Source organism: Argiope bruennichi, chromosome 4 (genome assembly GCF_947563725.1).
Source record: "Argiope bruennichi chromosome 4, qqArgBrue1.1, whole genome shotgun sequence".
Taxonomy (NCBI): Eukaryota; Metazoa; Arthropoda; class Arachnida; order Araneae; family Araneidae; genus Argiope; species Argiope bruennichi.
In genome coordinates, this window is record NC_079154.1 from 27,009,441 (window position 1) to 27,034,129 (window position 24,689).

General features: G+C 28.5%; 1 protein-coding gene across 1 annotated transcript in view; it reads right to left on the minus strand.

The window, feature by feature from the left end:
* LOC129966538 (GAS2-like protein 1) overlaps positions 1-23,081 on the minus strand; it is a 68,843-nt gene extending 45,762 nt beyond the window's left edge. Inside the window, exons 1-2 of the mRNA XM_056080977.1 lie at positions 22,040-23,081; positions 5,240-5,612 (exon numbers count right to left, since the gene is read on the minus strand). Of these exons, the coding sequence (XP_055936952.1) occupies positions 5,240-5,612; positions 22,040-22,329 (663 nt within the window). The 5' untranslated portion in view covers positions 22,330-23,081. The remainder of the gene's footprint in view (positions 1-5,239; positions 5,613-22,039) is intronic.
* Positions 23,082-24,689: the final 1,608 nt, after the last annotated feature.

Consider the following 24,689-nt stretch of genomic DNA (forward strand, 5'->3'; position numbering starts at 1 on the left):
GCAGTAAACCAATACTAATATGTCGGTTTTGACTAAAAATAATAAAATTGAATTTCTTTGATTTTTATATATCAGAAAACTTTAAAACTGCTCATCTGTTTCAGTTAGCAGACGCCATTTGTAAAAACATTTAATCCTATTTATAAAAAGAAGAAAAAGAATCTTCGATCTGCTTGTCACTTTACGGCAAATTTATGGGACTTTTCACATCTTTATTTCACACATACATTGTCTAGACACATACAAACTTTTTCTTTGAAAAGTAACGACGGTAAAAATTTGATTTTTCCTCCATTATCTGAGTCGTACCTTGAAAATCAAGGAATAAGAAAATCCTTGCTTCTTAAGCTACAAAAGTTCCATTTAGAACGAAAATATGACATACATCCTTATTCTATTCATATACATAAATAATCACTACTTGTAGACCTCACTCGATGATAATTAAGAGGAAGACGAAGCAATAGAATGATCAGAGTTCATGGCTTTAATTTTTTTTCTTTTTCTAAAAGAATTATATTTTTCCTACTAGGCAGCGCCAGAGTGCTGGTAGATCAGACAAAACACTTATAATATCCTTATATGTCAACTTTGATATGAAAATGGATTTTCTGAATAACAAATTTAAAAAAGCAGATGAATTGTTCAATTCGTTATATTCTTCTCTAAATTGCATAATCAAATGCAATGTACATAAAAATTTATATTTTTTATTTCAGAAATCATGAAATATCGTCTGGAAATAATTTGAATAGACTGGGTTTTGAAATATGTTCATAACTGAGAATTTATTTCCTATCTCAAGTCTTAGAAATTTCGATCTGATTTTTATGGAAAGTAAAAAAGTAAAATGTGAGAATCGTTCTCATATTCTTAATGAATTTCAAATAAAAATTAAAAAAACAAACAATATGTTGAAACCTTACTTAAGCGATAAATATTGAGTAAACTTCCCCCATTTATTTATTCATTTATTTTGTCACATTCAATTTCGGAAATCCAGTTTGTTTTTCGGTTGCCAATCAGCAATAATAAAATCTCACCAGAACTGCGACAATCTGAAGATATAAGATTTTTTTTTTTTTTTTTTACACATAATCAGGTATAAGGTGTTTTTTTTTTTTTTTGAAGACATAAGAATTTTTTTATAGATTGATACAATTGTTACGAATCAGATTATGTAAAAATTGTTTTTTTTTCATTGTCACTTTAAAATAAAATACAAAAAACGCAATATAGCACCAAAGACAAACAAATAAATAAATGACATCAGAACCTTTACTTCGGAATATGGCACTTTACACGTGATTATTTTAGTCAAATTTTATTTCTAAAATTTTTTCTAGATTAATAGAAGCGATAACATGGACATAAAAAAAAGCATTTAAAATACATATCGTAATATATGTGTGTAAAAACTTGGAAGTAGTTAAAGCAATGGAAGCATTCCTAAATAATATATTTACAACTTTTACGAAACTAACGCTCGCATTGGTTCCTTTTTTTAAATTTTAAAGTGGTGTCAAAAATATAAAATAAATTTTTTTCGAAATCACTGACAAAAAAAAAAATTAACAATCCGATTAAATTTTAACTAAAAAAACCTATTAATTTATTGGAAAACTTTTTCTTAGTGAGCATTTACTATTAATTAGAATGAACTCGTATCTGAAAATTTGCAGTTCCAGGTCCAGCTTTCAAACCTTGACAATTTTGAACAATTTTTTTTTCATCCTATTTCACTCATCACGCAACTTCTGGATGGTATGAAAGTTTATATATATTATCATTTTGCTAATATCAGCATGAATGGTCTCCCTAAAACTTTCTCGCTTACATTTTTATAAAGATTTTATCCCTTTCCCTCTGCTTAAAATTGCGGGCCTTTGATAAAGTCCCTTTTAAACAGTGGTTTCTCTCGGAGACTAGTAATTCTGTGGAAGGTTTCATAAAAATATACCTTGGACTTTAGAACAAAATGATAAAAACCAAAGAAACTGGAAAGGAATGATAAGTAGAATGCAAGAAAAAGAAAATAACGAAAGATGTCCTTTAAAAATATATACTTTGGATAACTGTTTCATAACTGAAGTTAATTAGAAATCATGTCAGCTATTCGAAGCTTCTTCGAAATTCTTGTAAAAATATTATTAATGGACAGAGATAAAATTCTTAGACGCTCCACCAGATCTCTCTCTATCACTAGATTTTTCACGAAAATAATGATTACAGTTCGACGAACTGAAAGCAAGCAATGGTAAAGAATTTACCCAAATGCCTACTGATATCCTTAAAGATACTGCCAAAATGTCTACCGATATCCTTCATGATATTGCCAAAATGTCTTCTGATATCCTTAAGATATTGCCAAAATGTCTACTGATATTGCCAAAGTGTCTTCTGATATCCTTAACGATATTGTCAATATGTCTTTTGATAACTTTAACGATATTGCCAAAATGTCTTCTGATATCCTTACGATATTGCCAAAATGTCTTCTGATATCCTTACGATATTGCCAAAATATTTACTGATATCCTTAACGATAATTGTGATTTTATCTGCCGTCATTGTTCACAGTGCAAGCAATAACAGCACATTTTTGCACCACAAAATTTCGAAATTTTGACTTTTATTTATTTTTTATATCATTCTTCTCCAACGTGTGGATACATATTTGAAATACTGTATTCGAAGTTGTTGTTCAGTGTTTCTTGTGAAACTACTCACTGATATATAATTTGTGATAAGAAATGAGATACTGAAAAGGAGATAAATTCGCTTTAAATAAATGTTATTATCTTTTTATGATACAAGAAAAAATACCAGTGTTGGTATTTGCACCTGCACTATAAAGAAGCGCTATTTTACAACAGAGTTGTAACCACTCATTCCACCTTAATAACGGAAAAAAGGAGGGAAGATTAAGTATTTCAATGTGAATAATACTCCATATCGCAACTTTGTTAAATGTACATGCTGTTTAGAAGAACGTCGCGCTAACCAATAAATTATAAGCAAAAAAAAAAAAAAAAAAAAAAAATTTCCCTTCTATTTAAGACATTTCTTTTTCTTGATAAATTGTTTCTTGAAAAAAGTTCTCCTGAATCAAAAAGTTCTTCAGAAAGTTTGCGAAGAAGCTTCCCGCGTTTTCAATAAATACTCCGCTGTATATTAAATTTTAGGAACCTCGGCCAAAATTATTATTAGGTTTTAACCTATACATTCGCTAGAACAGTTAATCAAAACTATCTACACTATCTGAAGAGTTTAAAGTATTCGATGATTCCTTTTTTTGATGTACTTAGTATATTACACAGCTAACATGAATTTCTAAATAATATTCGCCAGAATCAACAATTATAACTCAGCATTTTGAAGTACGTTGACTAGTGCCTTTTTCATTCCTTTATTTATTTTTATTTTATTATTAAGCTTGTTGAAAACTTTATTTATTTATTTTTTCCTTCCTCTGTTCCTTATACGAGTGAAAATGTAAGTTTCAAGAAATAGGCATAATTGAAGCCAAATAAAATAAATATTAAATTCACGATGTAAGTATTGAAATGTTTTGAAAAGATATCTAAACAATTAAAAAAAAAACCCGTAGGATTCGAAAACATGAAAAAAAAATGTAGTACTCAGAAAATGCATACGTGAAAAACATTAATTTTTTTCCTTCCAAACGATATGAAGTACATATTGCCTCATATCGGTTGATGTACTTCCAGCAAAGTATTAAGCATCGGTTAACATACTTCTTGAGTTCCCAATTGTGCCCCATTCCAAGACTTTCACTTCACTCATAAAAAATTATAAAACTAACTTTTTGCTTTTTTCAAATGCATTAATTATTATATAAATTTTATAGTTAAAATTTGATATCATATACAATTTTTATTACCAGTACTTTCCGATCGTCATTGCATCAATGTCAATTTTAACCTAGCACATCAGAATTTGCTCTTATTGTTAAATTAAATGAAATCAGATACACTGTCTGATCGAATAGATAGCATATGTTTAGATTTAAAAAAAGCTTCTCATAAAACAACGTAAGAAAAATAAAACATCATTGTGAGTTTTGTTTTAACAAATGGGCATTCGCGATGCATAAGGCATCTCAGATATCGGGAGAAGAAGTTCCAATATGATAATTGTTTTTCTCTCCCTATATTATATAGTTATCTTCTTTTTAAGTTTTGGAAAGTGAATTTTACCCCATTTTTGGGATGGACTTCCACCTCCATGATAGGACATATCTCATCATTCGTGTTGTCACGACGATGGTCATTCACAATTCACCGGATGCCTAGGCAGGGCGGGGGTAGCTGTGATATGATTAACAAACAGAGAATATCTTTTTTTACTCTATTTACTATTTTTTGGTGTATTTGTAACAGCTGGCGAATTGATGAGATCGTATTAAAAATTAAAAATTATCTATGAATGTGGTGATATGGTGTGATGATACGTCACCTACCTTGTCTGCGAAATTTTAAATTGGTTGACATAAAAGCAGAAATGAGTTAATATTCGATGATTGGTCATTCGTTTGAGTTAGAGGTAGATGCCTTTTTTTTAAAAAAACAAGATTTTGTTTCCTGCATTTAAATGCTTTCCACAGCTCTTTAAGGTTTAAAAAGTTATTTAATAATTAGAAGTAAAAATCAAAATTATGATTTTTGATTATATGAATATTTGAACTTATGAAATTGGATTCTGAAAGCTGAATACATAAAACTTAACATATGCTAAAAGCTATTCTCTCAAGTATTTTTAAGCTCTCAACTGTTTTTAAAAAAGAATTGATACTATTATTGACTAGAAAAAAAATACTGATACTGATACTATTATTGATACAAAATAAAGAACTGTTTCCATCACAAAAATTAAGTAAAAGATATGTATAATAACCTAATCAACACAAGATAATGTAATATTACCTAAGTCTCAATCAATATTCTGAATACCATACCATAACGTGAAGATATATTGTAGAGAATTTTATGTTGATAAGGAGTAAATATAAATAAACACGATAAGGAATTAATTAATAATTAATTTTCGGGTCTTCACGAGTAATTAGTCATATTCCTACACAATTTTGTGGTAAATCAAAGTTTGGTTAAAAGATAATAGGGGTTAAGAGTACCGTCAATGAAAGGATTATGGCCACTAACCAACCAAGAGATCAATTTCAATTTCTGACGAAAACTTAACAAATCTCTGTACTTACCCTTTCATGTAAGCTCCTGAGATCATTAGTGACGACTTGCTGCCTGGTATGCAGTGTTTCATATCCATCGTCATCGTTGGCGATCTCGGCATCTATTTCCTGCTCAAGTTGAACCAGAAGAGGAGCGGGCATTCCAAATTTGACGCCCTTTCTGGCGACCTCCAGCAAGCACAGGATGAAGCTTCGTTCATTTTTCCTCAATACAAGATCGTCCGTCTCGAAGAGCAAGCATTCCTTGATGTTCAAAGAACGACACCAGCTGATGAAGTTGCTGACATTGTCCCGAGCGTGGAATGTTTCTGGTAGAACATCATAACGGTAGACGACATCACGATCTGGTATAGGAACGTCCCCATGAATGGCCCCTCCACTCCTTTAACGAAAATGAAGAAGAATAAAAGTTAACACAGCATATAACAGCATATCATTTTCTGTATATAGCAGCATATTTACAAGTTAGAATATTCTAAAGTTTAATTATTAGTCCTTTATTACTTTATCCTCAAAAGTATGCTAATTTATTGCCAATGCAAATAATTCTGAGGTTGTGATGTCTACGATACCATTTAGTTAGTTTACATGCATAAAGTTTACTACAAAGAAAATCTAGAAAGGTTGTTCTCTGTTCTCCCCTCAACTTTCAAGTACATTTAGGCACAATAATTTTCATCATCTTATCTTCTATTCTTCTCTGAATCTCCCGAACGTTTAGAAGAATTGGGTTGGTATGAGGAAGTAAGGGGGGGGGGGAGGATGTAAACCTCGAAAGCTCACCCATTGACTTTTGCGTGTAGTGATGCAATATGGCGAGTTCTGTATTTCGTAATCGTATATATACTTTAGAAGGCCTCCCATCCACAAAAAAAAGGATGTAAAATATGTAAAGATCTATGCAAAACTGCATTCTGATCTTATTTATTTTAGAGATTGCGTTCACATATATATGGATATACGGACTAATAAGTAGTTTCCCTCCACTAAACAGGGACTCAGTTCCCTGGTCTTCGAAACCGGAGGGTTCCAGTTCGAGACCCGATTCCAACGAAAAACCGTTGTGTATACGGGTCTGGTGCTAGTTAAATGAATAAGGCCAAATGCTATCCCGTTGGTGTGCCAACTCAGCTGTCGTCCTTGTCATCTGGCAGCGGTACAAAATTATGAGGTTAAATTATATCCCAAAATACCAGTATTGCTTTAAAACGGGACGTTAATATACCAAAACTAATTAACTCTCGACTTACCATATTCAGTCCAAATGTAAAACAGACTAGAAATTTCGATCATAAAACTATATGCTAAATTTTATTCATGGAACTTACAGCTTTTTTTAATCATCTTTTTTATATGCATATGGATAGACAGACACACAAATTTCGCTTCAATGAATTTCATCCAAATTTTGATACAAAATCCACAAACTTGGTGTTAAAATTGTACACCAATTATCATCGCTCTAGCTCAATGCACTTTTGTGTTATCGCATTCACAAACAAAAAGATATAATTTCAAAAAAAGTATTTTTCGGACTTTGAAAGATCTGAAACGTGGTGATTCGTCAAATTCTAGAGGTCGAATTTTTTGAAAATTATAATATTTTCTCTTTATACATACTTTGTTTACAAGAAAGTGAAATCTGAAAGTATTAAATAAAAATAGAAATTTACTTAAATGTGATCTATAAAATGCAATTCGAACATCATTGCTCTAACAATAAAAATATTTTCAGATAATTTTTGGCATAAACTTTTTTATGAAAAAATTTGACATTAACTTGTAATTAAAATGTAACTTCTGATTTCTTTAAAATATGAATTTCATTCAAAACTTCATGGACAGAATTTTTGTTGAAACAATGAATATTTTTCACTAGTTTCAGAATGGCTTCGTTTTATCATCAAATAAAGATAATACAACGTTCACAGCATTTAGAATCATTTATCTTTTTAAGCATATAAACACATTATCTCTTCTCAGCACTAGTGCAGATAAGATTTTCATGCTTGGCGTACTTTAACCATTTCCTGCCCTTTTTAAAGAAAATTTATTTTCTGGAGGAAGAGGTTTGTTTGTTTCTTTCAGATAACTAAATGCAAAATAAATATTTTCAACTTCATGCCGAAGTTTTGCGATTATTTCAAGAATTACTGTAAGATGTAATTATTTTTAAACCCTGTTTGTCAAATTAGTCCTAAGTTATAAAAAAAACATAGTTTAAAAATACACTGCATATTTGAAAAGAAATATAAGTAAAAGTTGTTTCAAATTATAAATTTTAGGTATATTCCAAAAATATAATAAATGCTAGACGACAAAAAAAATACAAACTTATAAAAATCACTGACATAACTCAGTTCGTCTTAATTTCAATCCACATAGTAAAAAAAAAATAATAACGCTGTAATTTGAAAAGGCATAATTTACTATTGGCTACCATCAAACAAGAAAGTATATTTAATAACTCTATAATTAAAATACACATAAACATCTTTTATACCGCGGTTTTAGAAAATGATAAGAATAATTTATCTCGTAATTTTAGAAAATAAATGACTTTGATGCGACAGTCTATAATTCAATTAAATGAATTGACGCCCTAACGATCTTAATGACGCCCAAAAGCAATGTTCGCCATAATGTTTTTTCTACGTCTTTCAACCGCAAAATTCTATTTATTATACCATTATTCTTTCCCACTCATCACTTGACAAAAACCCACCGGAAAAGCTAATAGTAATTTTGTTAAAATATGTAAATTCGATTCTGATTTGAATTTGAATAGTAAATTTGAAGCTCTTACCTTTATAATTTACGCCAGTATTCGGTATTAAAATATTATCATGTATAATATTTTTAATTTTAAAATGCTTTCGTATAAAATATTAAAATACACAAAATAATTTTTCGTCAGAAGTATTTTTTAAAATTAAAATAATAAAATCAATAATTCAAAAAATAATAAAATCAAACGATTAAATAAAATAATAAAATCAAAGGATTAAATAAAATAATAAAGTATTTAACGATTTAATAAAATAAACAAATCAATAAAATAAAAATAAAAAAATCAAACGATTTATAAAAACCGACGACGACAAAATATCTACATCACTTATTAATAATATTTATTAAACAAATACTTCAAATTTTGTCCATAAAAATTAGAAGTATAAGAAAGGTTTTAATTATTGTTTCGAGCCATTTAATTAAATATCTGCAACATGAAAATAAATCTTATCAATAGTTCTTCCTGATATAAATTGGTAATCACCTGCCTGCACTTCAACTTTTAATTTTTTTTAAAAATTCTGCTAATGTATACCCAAGAAAAATCAACTAAAAACACTGCTACAAAATAAAATAGAAATAGAAAAAAGTGAAGGCAAAGAAGTTCAAATTCTGATAGTTGCTTAGCAGAAGAGAATATCTATATTTAAATCGTCTGCATCTATTCAATCATTATTAATTTCTAAAAAAATTAATCCTTTATTAAATTTTAAAAAAATAACAAACATTTAAAAAATGTTATTATAGAAATGAAATCGGTATCATTCAAAAAGTAAAATTTTGAATTTTCAGACGCCATAAAAGTTTTTCTTGTAGTGTAATTTGCTCCGAAATGAAAAAGACAAAGCTTCGGTTAATTTCTAATCGATTGAATATTTGATTAACCTTTTCACTTTGAAAATTTGGCAATGTTCTTTCTTTTGTTCCAAAATCAGTAGTGAAATTCGGTTCAGTGGTTTAGAAAGGGATGCGAAACACACCTACCTATATAGATACAATGTCTCTTATTTATATTTATAGGGTTGTTCTGAATTCGTGGAAAATGGCTTTAAGAGCCGATAGAGCAAACCACAAGATTTTCTTTTCTTTATTTTGTTTCATTAATTTATTTTTCTTCATTACAGATAACACGTTGAAGATGAGAACCACACATACACAAGCAAGCAACAATAGAACCTAATTAAAATATTTATAACTTAATCATCATATAATTGAAACTTGCTTCTTCATAGCAATGCCAATAACTTTCTAGCTTTTCGATTCTTCAAGTTCAAATAACAGAGGCCTTTATTCCTGGGTTATTTGTAAAATTTTCGAAACAATCGTTTTAGGTAAAAAAAAAAAAAATTCATTCTCATTTGTTCAGGAGTTTAATTTTGTCTGTGCCATTTTTTTTCTGTCATCATCTTCAATGCAACATATTACAAGTGGAGAAATAAAATTTCAATTTCATTGAATGACATCAACATTTACAGAATTATTTACGATAACAATCACATTGTGGGGAAACTTGGTGAAGAGGAAAAACTTAAATCAAACGAAAAAAAATTGTAAAATATTTACAATTTCATCTTCAAGTTAGCGACATCGAATAGTATTTATTATTGGAGATCGATGTTTTAGACATATGTTGCTGTTCAACCAGCTTGACTCGATATTGTATTAAAAAAGATAATAATAATTGCAACAATTGCTACAAAAATACAAAAAAAAATGAAATAAATATTTAAAATTAAAACACACTCTGAACAGTCATGTCCTTTAATAATAATAACAACGTCTCAATGTCCAGACTGCCTTTGGCGTTAAGACAGTTGCAGAGAATGGCGTAGAAATTCAAAGATGACTAGTATATCTCGCAAGCAAGCAGTCTTAACTGATATTTAAATGATGAAGTCCTCACTATGTAAATTAGAACCACCTTATGTCCACAAATAAGGTCATCCTGCTTCAATAAAGTAGGCTTATCATTTCAAGAAAATATCGTAAAAATGCGCTTGTTAACGATGCTATTGCGCAAATCGTGGAATCTTGCTAAACAAGAATAATTCATTCTCGAATTTTACTTGAAATAAGAAACACTTCATAACAGAAACAATTTTTTTTCCATAGGCATCCATATAAAATAAAAAAATGCGTTTCATTCAAAAAAAAAAAAATCAGTAACAAATTTATAATATTGTAATTTATTGTTTACAATGCATGCTGTTTTTACAACAAAATTGTCTAAATATATTTGTTTCTGGTTGCTCTTCAAAATTTGGCGAAAATGAGAATTGTTAAATGTAGGGCACATAATTACTGTCTGATTAGGGATGATGCAATAATTTTCAATGCTTTCAAATTTTTCTTAATTTTACTGGAAATTTCTTTTCTACTATTTCTTCCTCTCCAGACCAAATCTCTTTTATTGTCTTCTCACAGAATACAGTCTCATAACTTCTTCGGTAGTGCTGGCTATGATTTTCCACCAATTCAACGATGTCTTTGCTATCCACCTCCAGTCCCATAATTATGTTAGAGACACAATTTCATCAACTAAGGCTCCACAGACACTTGCTGAAACCCCTTGGAAGCGCATTCGACAATGCTATCCAGCCAAAACATTTTCCACGTTGATGTAAGGGTTCTCTTCAAGCAAATGCTCCACACAGACTGATATAGTTCAATTCCAGCATGTAACGTCACGTGTTTTCGCGCCACTCATTCTGCGAAATATCGCTCGTTAAGTGTGTTCTTTTATACACTTTATTTCGCTCTTTATGCGAGGTTTGATTGTAACTGATATTTCAAGTATTGCGTTTCACATATTCTAAAAAACATATAATAAATATTTATTCTAGTATGATCTATCTTTCGCAAAACACGTATGACATGTCTTGAATCACACTGTATTTAAAATATATTAATATTATTAAATGTCCTTTAACAATAGTAATATTTAAGATGTTATCATGTTTTGTATCCTACAACTGTTTGAATTAATTGCATACTTTTAAAATATAATTTTGGGCCAATTTTAAAGTATTTCATTGCAGATTTGTTAGTGAACGATATTTTGATAGTAAGTTAATGGTAGTGGTCTACCTAAAGCTTTCTCGCATACACTTGTCATGCCAAAGAATGTCTTACGTGGTAATGGCGTACAATAGTTACGAAATATTCTATTGGCGCGAATTAAGCATTTTTATTGAATCCTTGTCATCCTTGGCTAGTTATTTGGCGATTAATCCCTGGCATGCGTGAATAGCATCCAAAAATCGAATTTCGAGTTTTAGTCACGTTTTGCTCAACCGACTGAAAGAAAGATTTGATAAAAAAAAACTGCACTTGTAGTCACAAAATTCGATACCAAATTTCATATATTTAAGTCTCTGCGTTTTTCAATCATCGCGTTTACTTGTTTCTGAATGTACAAACCGACAGACAATCAAACCTTTGTTGGATTTAACTCAAAACGTGACAAGTGTCTGCACTATCGATGTTAAATCTGTGCACCGAATTTTATCAATTTAGCTGTTTGTTTTGTAATTATCTTGTTAATTTATAGCCGAACATCCAGACAGACAGATTTCCTCTGAAAAGATATTACTCAAAATTTTGATAGAAATCTAAAAATTTGGTGTAAGGATCTCATACCAAATTTCAATCATTTGGCTCAAATCGATGTTGATTTATCTTTGTTACAGGCAGACAGGCAGATGTTTTACGAATTCAGGGCGACGACGTGGAGATTCGTCAAAATCAAGTGTTCGAATTCGAGAAAGTAAAAATATTTTTCTTTGAAATTTGATAAATACAAAACAATTAACATTTCATCTCTTTATTTACTCAACTCTTCTCTAGCTTGAGAAATGATAATAAATACAAATATTGAAATGCACAATACCATTTTATCTGAATGATAAATATCAAGTTATTTATATTCTGATAATGAAAGAAATAATCTTAACTTTTGAATGAAAAGTATCCTCAGAAAGTACAATTGAAACCCATCTGGTCATTTCATTTCTTACAAGCTGGTCAGACAAACATATGCGATACTTGAAATTTTTTTATTATGCCACGAATACTCATTTTCTTCCTCGTTTGCTCTTTTGTGTTATAAGAAAATATTATTTATAAACCAGACGTCCTCATTAAATAACTTTGCCAACCGCAAAATTTTGAGAAGAGCCCCTATGGTTTTTCATCCAGTTGAATTAGCTATTTGTGGTTGCATAATTAAATGGAAAAAACAATTTTTAAATACAGACTTCCTTGAAATATTCACTGTGTACATGCAATTATTTGTCAACATAGATCTGGTTTTAAAATTTTAAAACTTCAAGAATTCAATAGCTACATTTGCACCAAGTTCTATCTCGTTTATAAAAACTCTCCGCATTCAATCGCTATTTGTATTCTTGAATACATTCTCAGAATAGATTTCTTTTATTAAATTTCATTTTTTGACAAAGAATGACGAATTGCAGGTGAATTCCTTCAAAGAATGAAAGTTAAAATATTATGAAAGCAAATGAATCGATATGGGGAACTCATTTTTATTCCATATGATGTAATGCTTTGTGTAAAATTTAATAAAATATAAATATATACAAATAATACTTTAAAAAATGTTCATTGTTCAATCTTACAAAGATATTATTTAAATTTGATGTCGTTTTAAAAAAATATTTCTCATATTTCTTGTCCGAGCTCTTCAAAAACAAGAGCTTATAAAGAAAAATCCCCCCCCCCAATTTTAAAAATTTCGTTTTACAAATGTTATATTAGCAAATTCAATAAGTAAAAAACAATCACACTAAGCAATTTTTTTATCTAAATGTAATAATTTTTTTATTTTAAATTAATAATTAAAATTTATTAATTTAAAATTAAAAAATGTGCATGAAAAATGAAATTATACAGACCATTTTATTAAAAGAGGGTCTTCAGATTACGCATTGCCGAAGGTCGCAAAATACTTCACCATTAATAAATACTCCCAGAATCAGTGGGGTGAACCGAATGAATTCAATTTTACTAAAAAGCAATTACAGAATCAGATTGAATACGCTACATAACTCTTCGCTTGACTAAATTGACTATTTAATTCTGGTTAGGCCGTGCAGAAAGTATTTTACTATCAATTATTAATGATGAAATAACTGATGTTTGTTTTAGCTGCCATTGAAGTCTTGAAAATATACTAGGATCAGTCTATCATCGGTAATTGTTATCAGTCATTTATTTTTACATAACATCTATATGACAAAGACTTACACAAGTAAAAGCACTTATAATAGCAGACACATTTTCTTAATAACGAATGCATCAATAGAGTTAGAGAGATCTCTAAGCAAAAATTATCAATTATCCATATTTTCTGAAGTAATCGAGAATATACTAGTGTAATTATTAATAATAAGGTTTTCTAAAAACTGGTTAATTAATAAATTAATTTGGAAAAAAGGAATAAGTGAGCCTTTTAGAGCATGGTTAAGCACTCACATAAATTATAGGCTTACTTTCCTTCTCAAAAATGCATTTATCGAAGAAACTGACACATTCTGTAAAATTACTTTCCAACTATCCAAACTGACCCTACACACTAATGTAAAATTTCTACCAATATCATATTTTTTACAGAATAATTTGAAAAGTATACTTCATAACAAGTCTATCCAACTTTTAATGTTGTAATATTGAACAGCAATTTCCAAACAGCATGGAAAGCTGTATAATTATTCAGTGCAACATAATTAACATAAAGAAAACGAGACAGATACGAGGATCGGAGTTTTAAACAGCCATCTCGCAATCCTTTTAGAACGAGATTTCACTGTTATAGTCTCAGCTATGTGATCGTGACTGGGCCATCATTAAACGAGGTTGACAAATTTCAATAAATATTTGTATAAGTATAAATAAATTTAGTTAATAGTATTCTCTAAGAAATGAGCTTCCAACATATCTAGATTCATTACAGTTGCAATACTTCCTGATATTACGATCAAATAAATTTAACTGCATCATCATTATTATTGGGCACATAGACACAATGTCACCCATTAAAATTATATTAGAGTTACATAAACATATGACAATCTGTTATATGACATACACATTGTGTCATATAACGTTCAACTGCAAGCTGTCTTTTGATAAGCTGGCAGCAGTTTTTTTTAAGCTGGTTAATCTGGTAGAAAATTTCAGTCCAATTTTTTACATAATTAACTTGTTGAACGACCCATTTTGATTTATTTATTTTAGTAAATTTCTGAAAACGTATAGGTTTTTATTAATTTATTTATTGTGACTTGTAAGGGGGCGCGATATCCATGCTTAGACATAATTATATTTAAGCAGATGCTTCATGTTTATAAGTTCAATAGTTTAAGTAAAGTAATTAAATGGATATGAACATGGACAATTATATTTCACAAAGTATTCATTTTAAATTTTTTTACCAGACAAAAGTGTTGCTTTTAACAAATATCTCACTAATACCATTGTTTAATCGACTTGCTTATGGATTCATCTCAATCTATTGGCCCTAGGTAGATGCCTATATCTCACTAATACCATTGTTTAATCGACTTGCTTATGGATTTATCTCAATCTATTGGCCCTAGTTGGAAATCCTTCACTATTTGTGTTCGCGTGTCATTTCATTCTTCCATTCTTCTGATGCGTATAACCACGAGGGTTATCTTACAAGTTCGGATTTTTCTGCAGGAAGCACAATGGATTTCAGAATTAAATTAGTGGGTCACATTTTAAACATCACGTGGACATATTTCATACTTTTATATGAAACCAGCAGAAGTAGTCCCATCACAACTTTCTCGTTTATTCTTAAATAAAAGTTTTATCATACATTCCCAGCAAAAAATGTGGCCTAAGACAGAGAACACTTTGCAAGGCATTGGCGAACAATAGTTAGGAAATAATAAACTTTGGCGTGGATTTAGCAATTTTGCTGAATCTATAATGTGATCTTTGGCGATTAGTCACTGACACACGGTTAACAGTATCTGAAAACCAAATTTCAGACGCGTTTTTTCGCAACCTATTGAAACCAAAATTTGACACAGAGTTACACTTGTAGTCACAAAATCACATATTAAATTTGATATATTTAAGTCAGTGCGTTGTGAGTTACCGCTTTTATATACATGTTAACTTACTTCGAACAAACAAATCTCATCTGAACAGATTTTGTTCAAAATTGGATAGAAATTTACAACCATATACCAAATTTCGAACTCAATGAGGCCTGAAACGTGAGATTCGTCAAAATTTTGAGTTTGAATTTTTTTGTCGATTACAATACTTTTTCTGTACTTCGCATACCAGAAAGTAAAAAGTTAGCATGATGCCACTCTTAGATGGAAAACGTAACTGTGGATACTTAAAATAGAACTGCATGTCGCATTGTACTGTGCTGACATGTCTAGTACGCTTATTTTCTGCATGATAGATATTGGATACTAAAGTGGCACGACGATCACTCTAGATTTATGTCATGTGGATAGGAATTAATCATATTTGGGCCTTGAGATTCAATAAGTATAACATTGAATATAATATAAATTAATGTCTTTGTGGTTAACTATTAACTTATACATTTTCTCCTAAGCAAGTGGTCCGATTACAACCGAATTTGGCACGCTTATTATATAAGATATGAGAAATAATACTGTACATTTTTAAAGCATACAAATTAATTACATATTTAATTAATTAGAAATTAACTGTAATTCTATGCTTTTCTATAGTTTTGGTGCAAATTATTTTACTAGAGATATTTTAATATCATTTTAAAATTCATAAATTTAAGCTTTTCATTCTTACCAACCCCATTTTATGAAATTTTTTATTAATTCTTCTAAAGTTTAATGCAGATGATTTTGAAATGCAATAACAATTAAGACTTTGCTCTAATGTACCACTATTTTTTGAAATTATCTTTTGGTATTTTTTAACGGTTTAAAGAAGTATTTAACAGTGCCTAAAGAACTGAAAAAGAGAAACCTTTATTTTCAAGTGACTAGAAGTGACCAAGGCCCAAGGGCAGTCAATCAAGTGGTTTTGTATGATAAAAGGATTGTGTATATTATAATTTATACAATATTAGTTTTTAAAATAAAAATATTATACATAAAAGTATTTAAACTCCGAGTAACGTCGAATATATGAATTAATTTATTAATAAAAGTGACTTTACGATCATACAAGAATTCATATCTTTCAAGTTTCGATTTAGAATTTATCTCACAGGTAATAACATACGTAAGAAATATTTGACAATTGCTTTTCATTTGAATAATTAATTCATCTCTTCATATAATCATTTCAGATACTCTTTATTATTTAACCCGTTTATAGCGTTTTTACAAAACTAAATATTAAAGTTTATTAACATTTATTATAATTAAATACTCCGATTTAAAATCTTAACACTAAAACATAACGAAACTGCACTAATACATATTAAAGATTCAAATCAACAATGTTTCCAAATATTTTCGGAAAACCTTAATAACTGTAAGCTTTTACGAAGGAGCAAATATTTTACTTTTTTATAATATGTCAAATTTATATAGCAAAGCAATAGTTCGCGTATAGCCTATAATAAATCACAAAGTTAGGATAAAACCAAACATAAAAACATCAATTTATGAACAAAAACTGAACCATGATTCTTAACAAATAAATATAATAACAGAATAGATTTTTTTTTTTTTTTGCAATATAAGAAAACTGTTTTTTAAAAATTTTGGAAACATCATAGTCTTTTGCCTGTTTCGCTGATCAGATATGCCATTTTCTACTCCCTTTTTTAAATCTAAGGAATATTCGCTGATTTAGCATATCACGTCAGACTTAAACAACAACAAGACATCCATTACTGAAAAAAACCGTTGTTAACCGCCTTTAAAATCCGTTATTTTTACCACTTCCAGAGTTTTATTTTATTCCTCCCTTCTTTTTCTCATAAGCAGAGGTAACAAGTTTAGTAGCCTTTTAAAAAAGAGCTTATGTTAAAAAAAAAACAAAAAAAAAAAACATGCTTTCCATGCAAAAGATATCTTATGTGTTCTAATGGCAGTATGTGTAGAAACAACTCCATCCATGATGTTCTCTACTTTTGATTACAAAAGTAAATATAATTTTTATATGCCGAGTACAAACGAAACACCATAAAAGTTCTATATCAACACAACCAGTAAGTTTCTTTCTTTATCTAGAACAATTTGAAGTGTTGGAAAGCAACTGATCAAAGGTCATGATTTTGTCTTAAGTAAACCCATTTGTTCAATTTTGGGTCACGGAAGCCTAAAAAGGTAAGACAATTCTATTGAGACAAACGATTAATCAAAATCGTTTTTCCGCATGTTTCCGCAAGAAAAAATAAGCAGACGATTTCTTATCAAATATAGAGGTAATGTTTATTAAAGTAAAGGTAGATCTTTTTATACTTCAAACTACTGCATTTTAATATCGTAAATAAATTTATCATGTTCAAGAATCAATAATTTGATTTTTAAATAGCGATGTATTAACCAAGAGCAGAAATCATTTTAGAGTATATGACTATTTAGTATACCTGTGTAATATGTAAGATGAAATTAATTAAATTAAATTAAATAACACAGATAATAGCATATATTCTCTAATATTCTCTTGTAAAAAATGGAAATAATGAATACAACAGTCGATAAATAGATGTTCAGATAGAAGTAAATTTAAAAGAAGACATTTTTTAAAATTTCTGATGCATTTTATTGCTTTTTTTATTTGGTTATTCTTTTATTTTATTTTAATATTCTACACATTTCGTGGATTATTTCTTTTCCTACGTCTACCGTGGACAGTTTTTGATACTAAACAATTTTTTCATGTAAATTAGCATACTAATTGTGGAGAAAAACAGAATTTATATATAAAAAAAAAATGGAGACAGAATAATATAATTCTCAAAAATCGATACAGCATGATACTAATAAAGTGATTGAAATGCAATTTTACTTTAATAAACATCTTATATTTGTTATAATGTATTCTAAAATCGAATGCAATTTATAAAATAATTCAAAAAGCATGTATCTATATAAATATTGGATTCTATAATAAACAGATCTTGATTTTCGGCTTTGGCAACTGACAGTAATCATTTGCGCGAATTCATCTCTAATCACATTGCTATCAATAAAATTGTTTACTAAGAGAAAACAATAATTTGGTTAATACTTGTGTATAAAAAGACAGCTTTCATAGTACATATTAAAGGAGACATGCAAGTTGTATGCAAACGCTGCCATTTGCTTAGAGAATATATATAGTGATATTTATCACAAAAACAAAGATTGATGTGAACGTATGTATATTCTTCGTAGAGTTGCCACTTAAAATCTTCTAAACTCAGTTATAAATGTTTTGTAATCACAGTTCATATTCACTTTTAAACAATTAAGTTAAATGAAATTTTGAAGAAAGAAAGAACTAGATGTAAAAGTGAAGATAAATAATATATTATTTAAGGATAAGATGTTATTTAAAATTAAGCATTTAAAAAATTTCATGCAATTAAACGATTTAACAAAATGTAAAAACGGTATATGAAACCTCCATTTTTTTCGTAATTTAGCGAAATTTTGATGCACACAACTCTTTCTTTCAAACGGCTCCAGACGATTTGAAAAATTCGTGTTCTAAATAAAGAACGTAAAAACCCTTCATATGTGCCTGGAATTCACAATAACATAGAATATTTGCATAGATAAAGAATTCCATTTCATATCTCTAATTTAAAGGATGCCGAGCAGCATAAAACACGAATACATCCTGTAACATTCCAGATAAAATGTCTCGTTATACTAAAAATAGAAACCACAGAGGGTGAAAAGCTCTTTTTTTTTTTTTCAAAATAAAAGAAACACTAATTTTTTCTTTCAGAAGTGAAAAAAAACATTTTTTTCAAAGTACTTGTCCAGTTTGCTTACATAAAAAAATAACATCTCACTAAAAATTTAATTAATGAGTATTTAAAAGGAATAGTAGTTAATATCAAATAATTCTTCTTTCTAAGTTTTAATGATTACAGGAAAGAGAAAATTTAGGAAATCTGCAATTCCTTAACTTCAAATTTTTTTTATCAAATTTTGTAAATTAATTTTTAAAAAAGTCAGCATTTGAATCGTCTTATTTCGGAAATTTCCGATTCCTTTAACTCTGGCTTAAATTTTCAGATTCTTTTATTTTATCTAGTGAAGCTTTTTATTGTAATTGTATACAGAATAAAAATTTAGTATGGCTTTAATAGAAAAAAAGGAAGTAAAGGAAAACTTGCTTGTTTTTACAAGATTTACGATAACAGATTATCACTATTTACAACTGTCAAAGTGTTGCTCAAATTTTCGACCCGAAGGTAAGTAGGCATATCTTGATTAAAAGAATTTATTTAGAGTAATTTCTTAATAGCACTTAAAAAAATTACGAACTAAAATACCAAAAATACAAATTTTCTGTCTTCTTTTCTATTTCTTAGCTTTTTATTTATTTATTTTTAGCAAAAAGGGGGTAGTTTAAAAATAAAACTTGTAATGAAATGATTGACATTCCATTATATGAAATTGTTCTTTGAAAATCTGTATCAAGTCTATCCGTAAAAAAAAAAAAAAAAAAAAAAAAAAATTCTGATTCATAAAATTTCCGAGAAGAAGAATTAGTTATCGGTCAAATGTTTGATACAATTTTAATCTAAATCTGGACTTCTTAGAACGAATCGTAGACATTATCATATCTCCTTGTTTTAAAAAAAAAATATTCTACATATGAGAGTTTAAAAATAAACACCACTAACATATTCAATAAGTCTCCAAACGTTCCCACAAAATCTGGCGCATAATTATTGCAAATAGAATATTTTCACTTATTATTATTAATTTTTTAAATTTTTTATCTATTTTTCAATTTTGAGGCTACAGCAATATTTTTTTGAGATGGCAGCGAAATATTTTCCATCAACAAAATCAATATGAACTTTAACAACCTTTCAATATGTTAGTATGAAAGAAATCCTAAATTTTGTAATGACACAGTAAAAATTTAAGGATATTTCTAAGCGAAGATCTTAGGCGAAAGAAAGCAATTGCAAAAACATGAGAATGCAGAATGTAACGGTAAAAGGACCTTCGCTTACACATGAAATTCCATTAGTTATTCTTGCAGTCGTTCATCATTATTTTAATCATTATTATTATTTGAATTTATTAGTATTTTATCCATAATTATTTTGTATTAGTTTAATACGCATTTATGATTTGTTCATTTTTCACATTTAACATCCTTTTTTTTCTTATTTGAAGTCATTTGAATTTAGTAAAAACTGTAATTAAATACTGTGTAAATGTTTCTCATACTGGTTAAAACATATATCAAAAATATTTATTCGCAATTAATTCGTCAAATGAAACTTAATAATTATTTGCTAATATAATTTGCAGCAGCGATAATAAAGAAAGAGAATCGTACTCGTGTGCAGCAAATTTATTTTTTTCATTACAGTTATTTACAACCTCTAATTATCATATTTCAAAAATTTATTTTTTGAAACCTGAGAAAACCAAAGCCTCGCGATATCGCTTTACCTTATATAAATTCATCTCACGCTTAAGACAGACAGAAATGGTAACCAAAGGAAAGGACTGGAAGGTCGTTCAAAATTAACAAAAACAAACTTACATCTAAATTCGAGCCTTTATCATTCTGCAGTGAAATATAAACCACACCTTTCACCTGAAGGTTATAACGGCGAAGAAACGTGTTTGGAAAATTCGAAGCATTAATATTCTAATTTTTTGCATAATTTTACTATTATAAAAATTTTTGCTGTTTGCTATGTAATAAATTAACAATTTTAAAAATGGCAGCTAAACATTTCAGTATGTGTTTTATACATGAATAATATTTCTAATAAGAATAAAAGAAGAACAATCTCTTTTTATCGAAGATTTTTCAATACCTATGAAAACTAAAGAAGTAGCAACAAGCTATTTTAACTTTCTTAACCTAAAAAGACATTTTGTTTTTTTTGTTTTTTTGTAAAAATAGAAAATTTTATGTTGTGAAATTTACATCTTTATGCAAAATAAATGTAAGCAAATTTTTCTGTTTTAGTTGAGAATTACTTAAAAAAATTTTAACATTGATTTAGAGGATTTCTTTAAACTGCCAATTATATACTATTGAAAAGCAACGATATTGCCTTATTTGGTTATCAGTAAACTTTTATAAAACAAAAACAACCGTAATAGTATAAGTATAGTTTCAAAAGTAAAAATATCCTTAGAATTCAATGAAATTAATATCTCAAAAAATAAATAACAAATGTATAAACAATTCTTAAAGAATTGATTCCTAAATGTTATTTATTACTTACATAAATACTACATTTACACTACTTTTAGAGAATAACCAACATTCCATAAAATTAACAAATGAATTTCCTCCAAATACCAAGAATATTTTGGAAAAAATATATTCCTGTAAATTCTAGTAATAATTCTGTAAATAATTTAAATGAAAAATTAGTTTAATCCTCAACAGCTTTATTAGAATGATTCCTGATCTCCAGAAAAATTTCTTAATATTACATATTTTAAAACTGACAGGAAAATAATCATAAAATTTATAAGCATAAGCAAACAGTTTAATGCAATGAATTTAAAAGACGAGTACTAGAATTAAAATACTAGTATAAAGGACTATTTACTCCAAATAACTTAGTTAAATAATTATGCAATAATTCAAAAATGCAATATTTAGATTAATTAGAACTATATTTATAAGCATTTAAAAAGAAAACAATCTGCAAAAAATATTTTTGAAAAATACTGAGATGATAAACAGATTACAAAATAATATTTGAGACAGAAAAATATCACTAAGTTTAACAACTCAATATAGCGCATATAATATATTTAACTAAAATGAGCTTTATAATAAAAAAAATCAAATATAACTTACCTGTAATATTCTCTTGCTTTTCGCACTACATTGTTGGCATGTTGACACAGAATAACTCCTGTTTCCATCTCTTCTAAGAAATTATCAGCATCCAGATCTAAGCCTTCATATAATCCATTCAACCATTCTGCAAGATCCTCTTTCATAGCATATAAATATTCTTCAGAACTCTTAAAAGGCCTGAAAGGCCTAGGTTCCAAAAGAGTAACTTCGAAATCAGGGGGCTCTACGCCATTCCCTGTCATTATTTGATTGTCACAATCTTCCATCTTCTGCTTGTATTCGGTCATTTTTTCAGAAAGCAATTCTTAAAAAGGATTGTTACTTTTCAATATTCACTATTCAATGAGATTATTAAAAACATGTTTTCATGTTTTTTAATTAAACGGAAATCTTGTTTCCTTTTTATTTTGATTTAATATTTAGATTCCATTAATTCGCTATAAAAAATTAATTTATATTTGCAATAAAAAATAATAAGTTAAGACGGATGTATTATTTGCTGCAGAAAAAATTAATGTTGTAAAATAAACTTTAAAAACTATTTTGCCGCAAAAAATAACAAAAAAAAGTAATAAATTTTTGATAAATCACCAAACGATATTTATATTCGAACGAAAAAAAAAATGATAAAAATATGCAAACGATATTTATATTCGCAAAAATTTCGATTAAGAATAAAATGTTTACATAATTCTTAATAGCAAAAATAAAGAAGACAGCTAGAACTTCCGAAACGATGCGCGCACAGGTGCGCTTGGAAACCAGGTAACTCGTAAATGGGACGATGAGGAAATGCCGATACGCAGGTGTGACGCTCGGTCGCTTTAATGAACTGCCAAAGTCGGGCGCAAAGGATTATAAAGAGCGCGCGCTCTAAGTAAACATGCTAAACCAGTCTCCGGTGGACGAACGCCGAGTTAAACGAGTGATGTTCGAACATTTCCATCCTATACATAGCATGCCAAAACATTTCATCCGTACACTACAGCGACCTCTGCCGACCAACAGATGAGAATTGCTCAATGACGCGACAACAGATAATTCCACAACAGACTGACTGACTGGCGAATTTTAACTTTCTCCCTATCAGAAATGGTTATGTTTCCTTTTTTATCGGACTGGGTAGGATTGCTAATTATTTCGCCGTGGTTTCCCTCTGGCTTGAAACCGTTGTGTCAATCACAGAAAGAATTTTATGCAATGCGTTTGAGATGGGATGATTTAGAATAATTCGGTTCAAGCATTGTACTCGCTATTTGATGATTGTTTACTGTTTTTTTTTTTTTTTTAAATTTATAGTTAACCCAAATTAATTTTTTGCAAACGTTATTTTCTGGTTTATTTATTTTTAAAATTTTATTTAATAAAATAAAAAAAAATTTATAATTGCTGGAAATATAAAGTTAATATTTGTGTTTCATATCATATTTTAAATAAAATTCTGCAATATTTTAAATAAAAATGTTTCATTTCAGCATGAAAGTTCTTTTTGATTGAATTGTTTTTTTTTATCACTTCCGCTTTACCAATTAAAATTAAAATTTTAGGTGAAATGAAAGAAAAATTGGAGGTGCAGTAACTTTGTTGTGTAGTTTAGAGGATGGTGTGATGCTTTTAAATTAATACATATTTATATACCAGAAAAAATTTGAAGTTCAAAAATATTTTACCGAGGAAACCATTAAGAGAAAACTGCATAAATTATTTGATTAACAATTGTAGCATCCAATAATCCTACCGAACCAAATAGTCTCCAATGGCGGCTAGTTGCTATTTTTTTAATAAATCATTTCGATTTTAATTTTATCTGGAGATCTTTTTGATTCATTTGAATAAATTTCAGTTTTTAAAGGCATTCTGGAGATCGTTCTTTATTACTGCTAATTTAGATGAAATTTAGAAATTGTATAATATTTAATATAATGCGGGATTTGAACATTTCGTGGAAATAGTTATTTTATTTTCTTAATGCTTGATATTCGGTGTTTGCAAAGAAAACTGATCTAAAAGAATAAAAATGCAAAAGAACGTTATGTGCGTTAGTAAGTTTAGTTCAAACTATTAATACAGAGATAGGAATAATTTAATTCCAGATTCATTAAAGTTTGTATATGAATCTGTGGAATTCAGTTAAAGTATAGCTGTGATGATTAATTCTAACTGAATGAATTTTTGAACTAATAAATAAATATAATGCACGTCTGCACATTTATTAATGGGCATTATCAATTTCAAATGTATAATCTCTACTAATAATAAAAATGAATGTATGTGCATGTTTGCGTACATATATGTGTGGACTCTCTACAGGCCAGACCGTTTGTCTTAGAACTATAAAACTTGATACATAGATACTTTGGAAGGTGAGACTAGGTATATAGGATAGTTTAAATTTTTTTAATTAATTAAAAATTTTGACTTTTTTTCACCATAATTTTCGAAATTACTTTAGTGCAAAAAATGATTTTTGCATCAACTTAAAATTCTCCCTTACAAAAAAAAAAAAATTAAATTGATATTAATTTAATATTTGTAATTTTTGTTTCTGCATTTTGGCAATTTTTCATTGTTTTATCAAATCGTTTTCATTGTTTCATCAAATATTTAATCATGTGATTTTCTTCTGTTGTTAAAAGCTAAAGAAGAA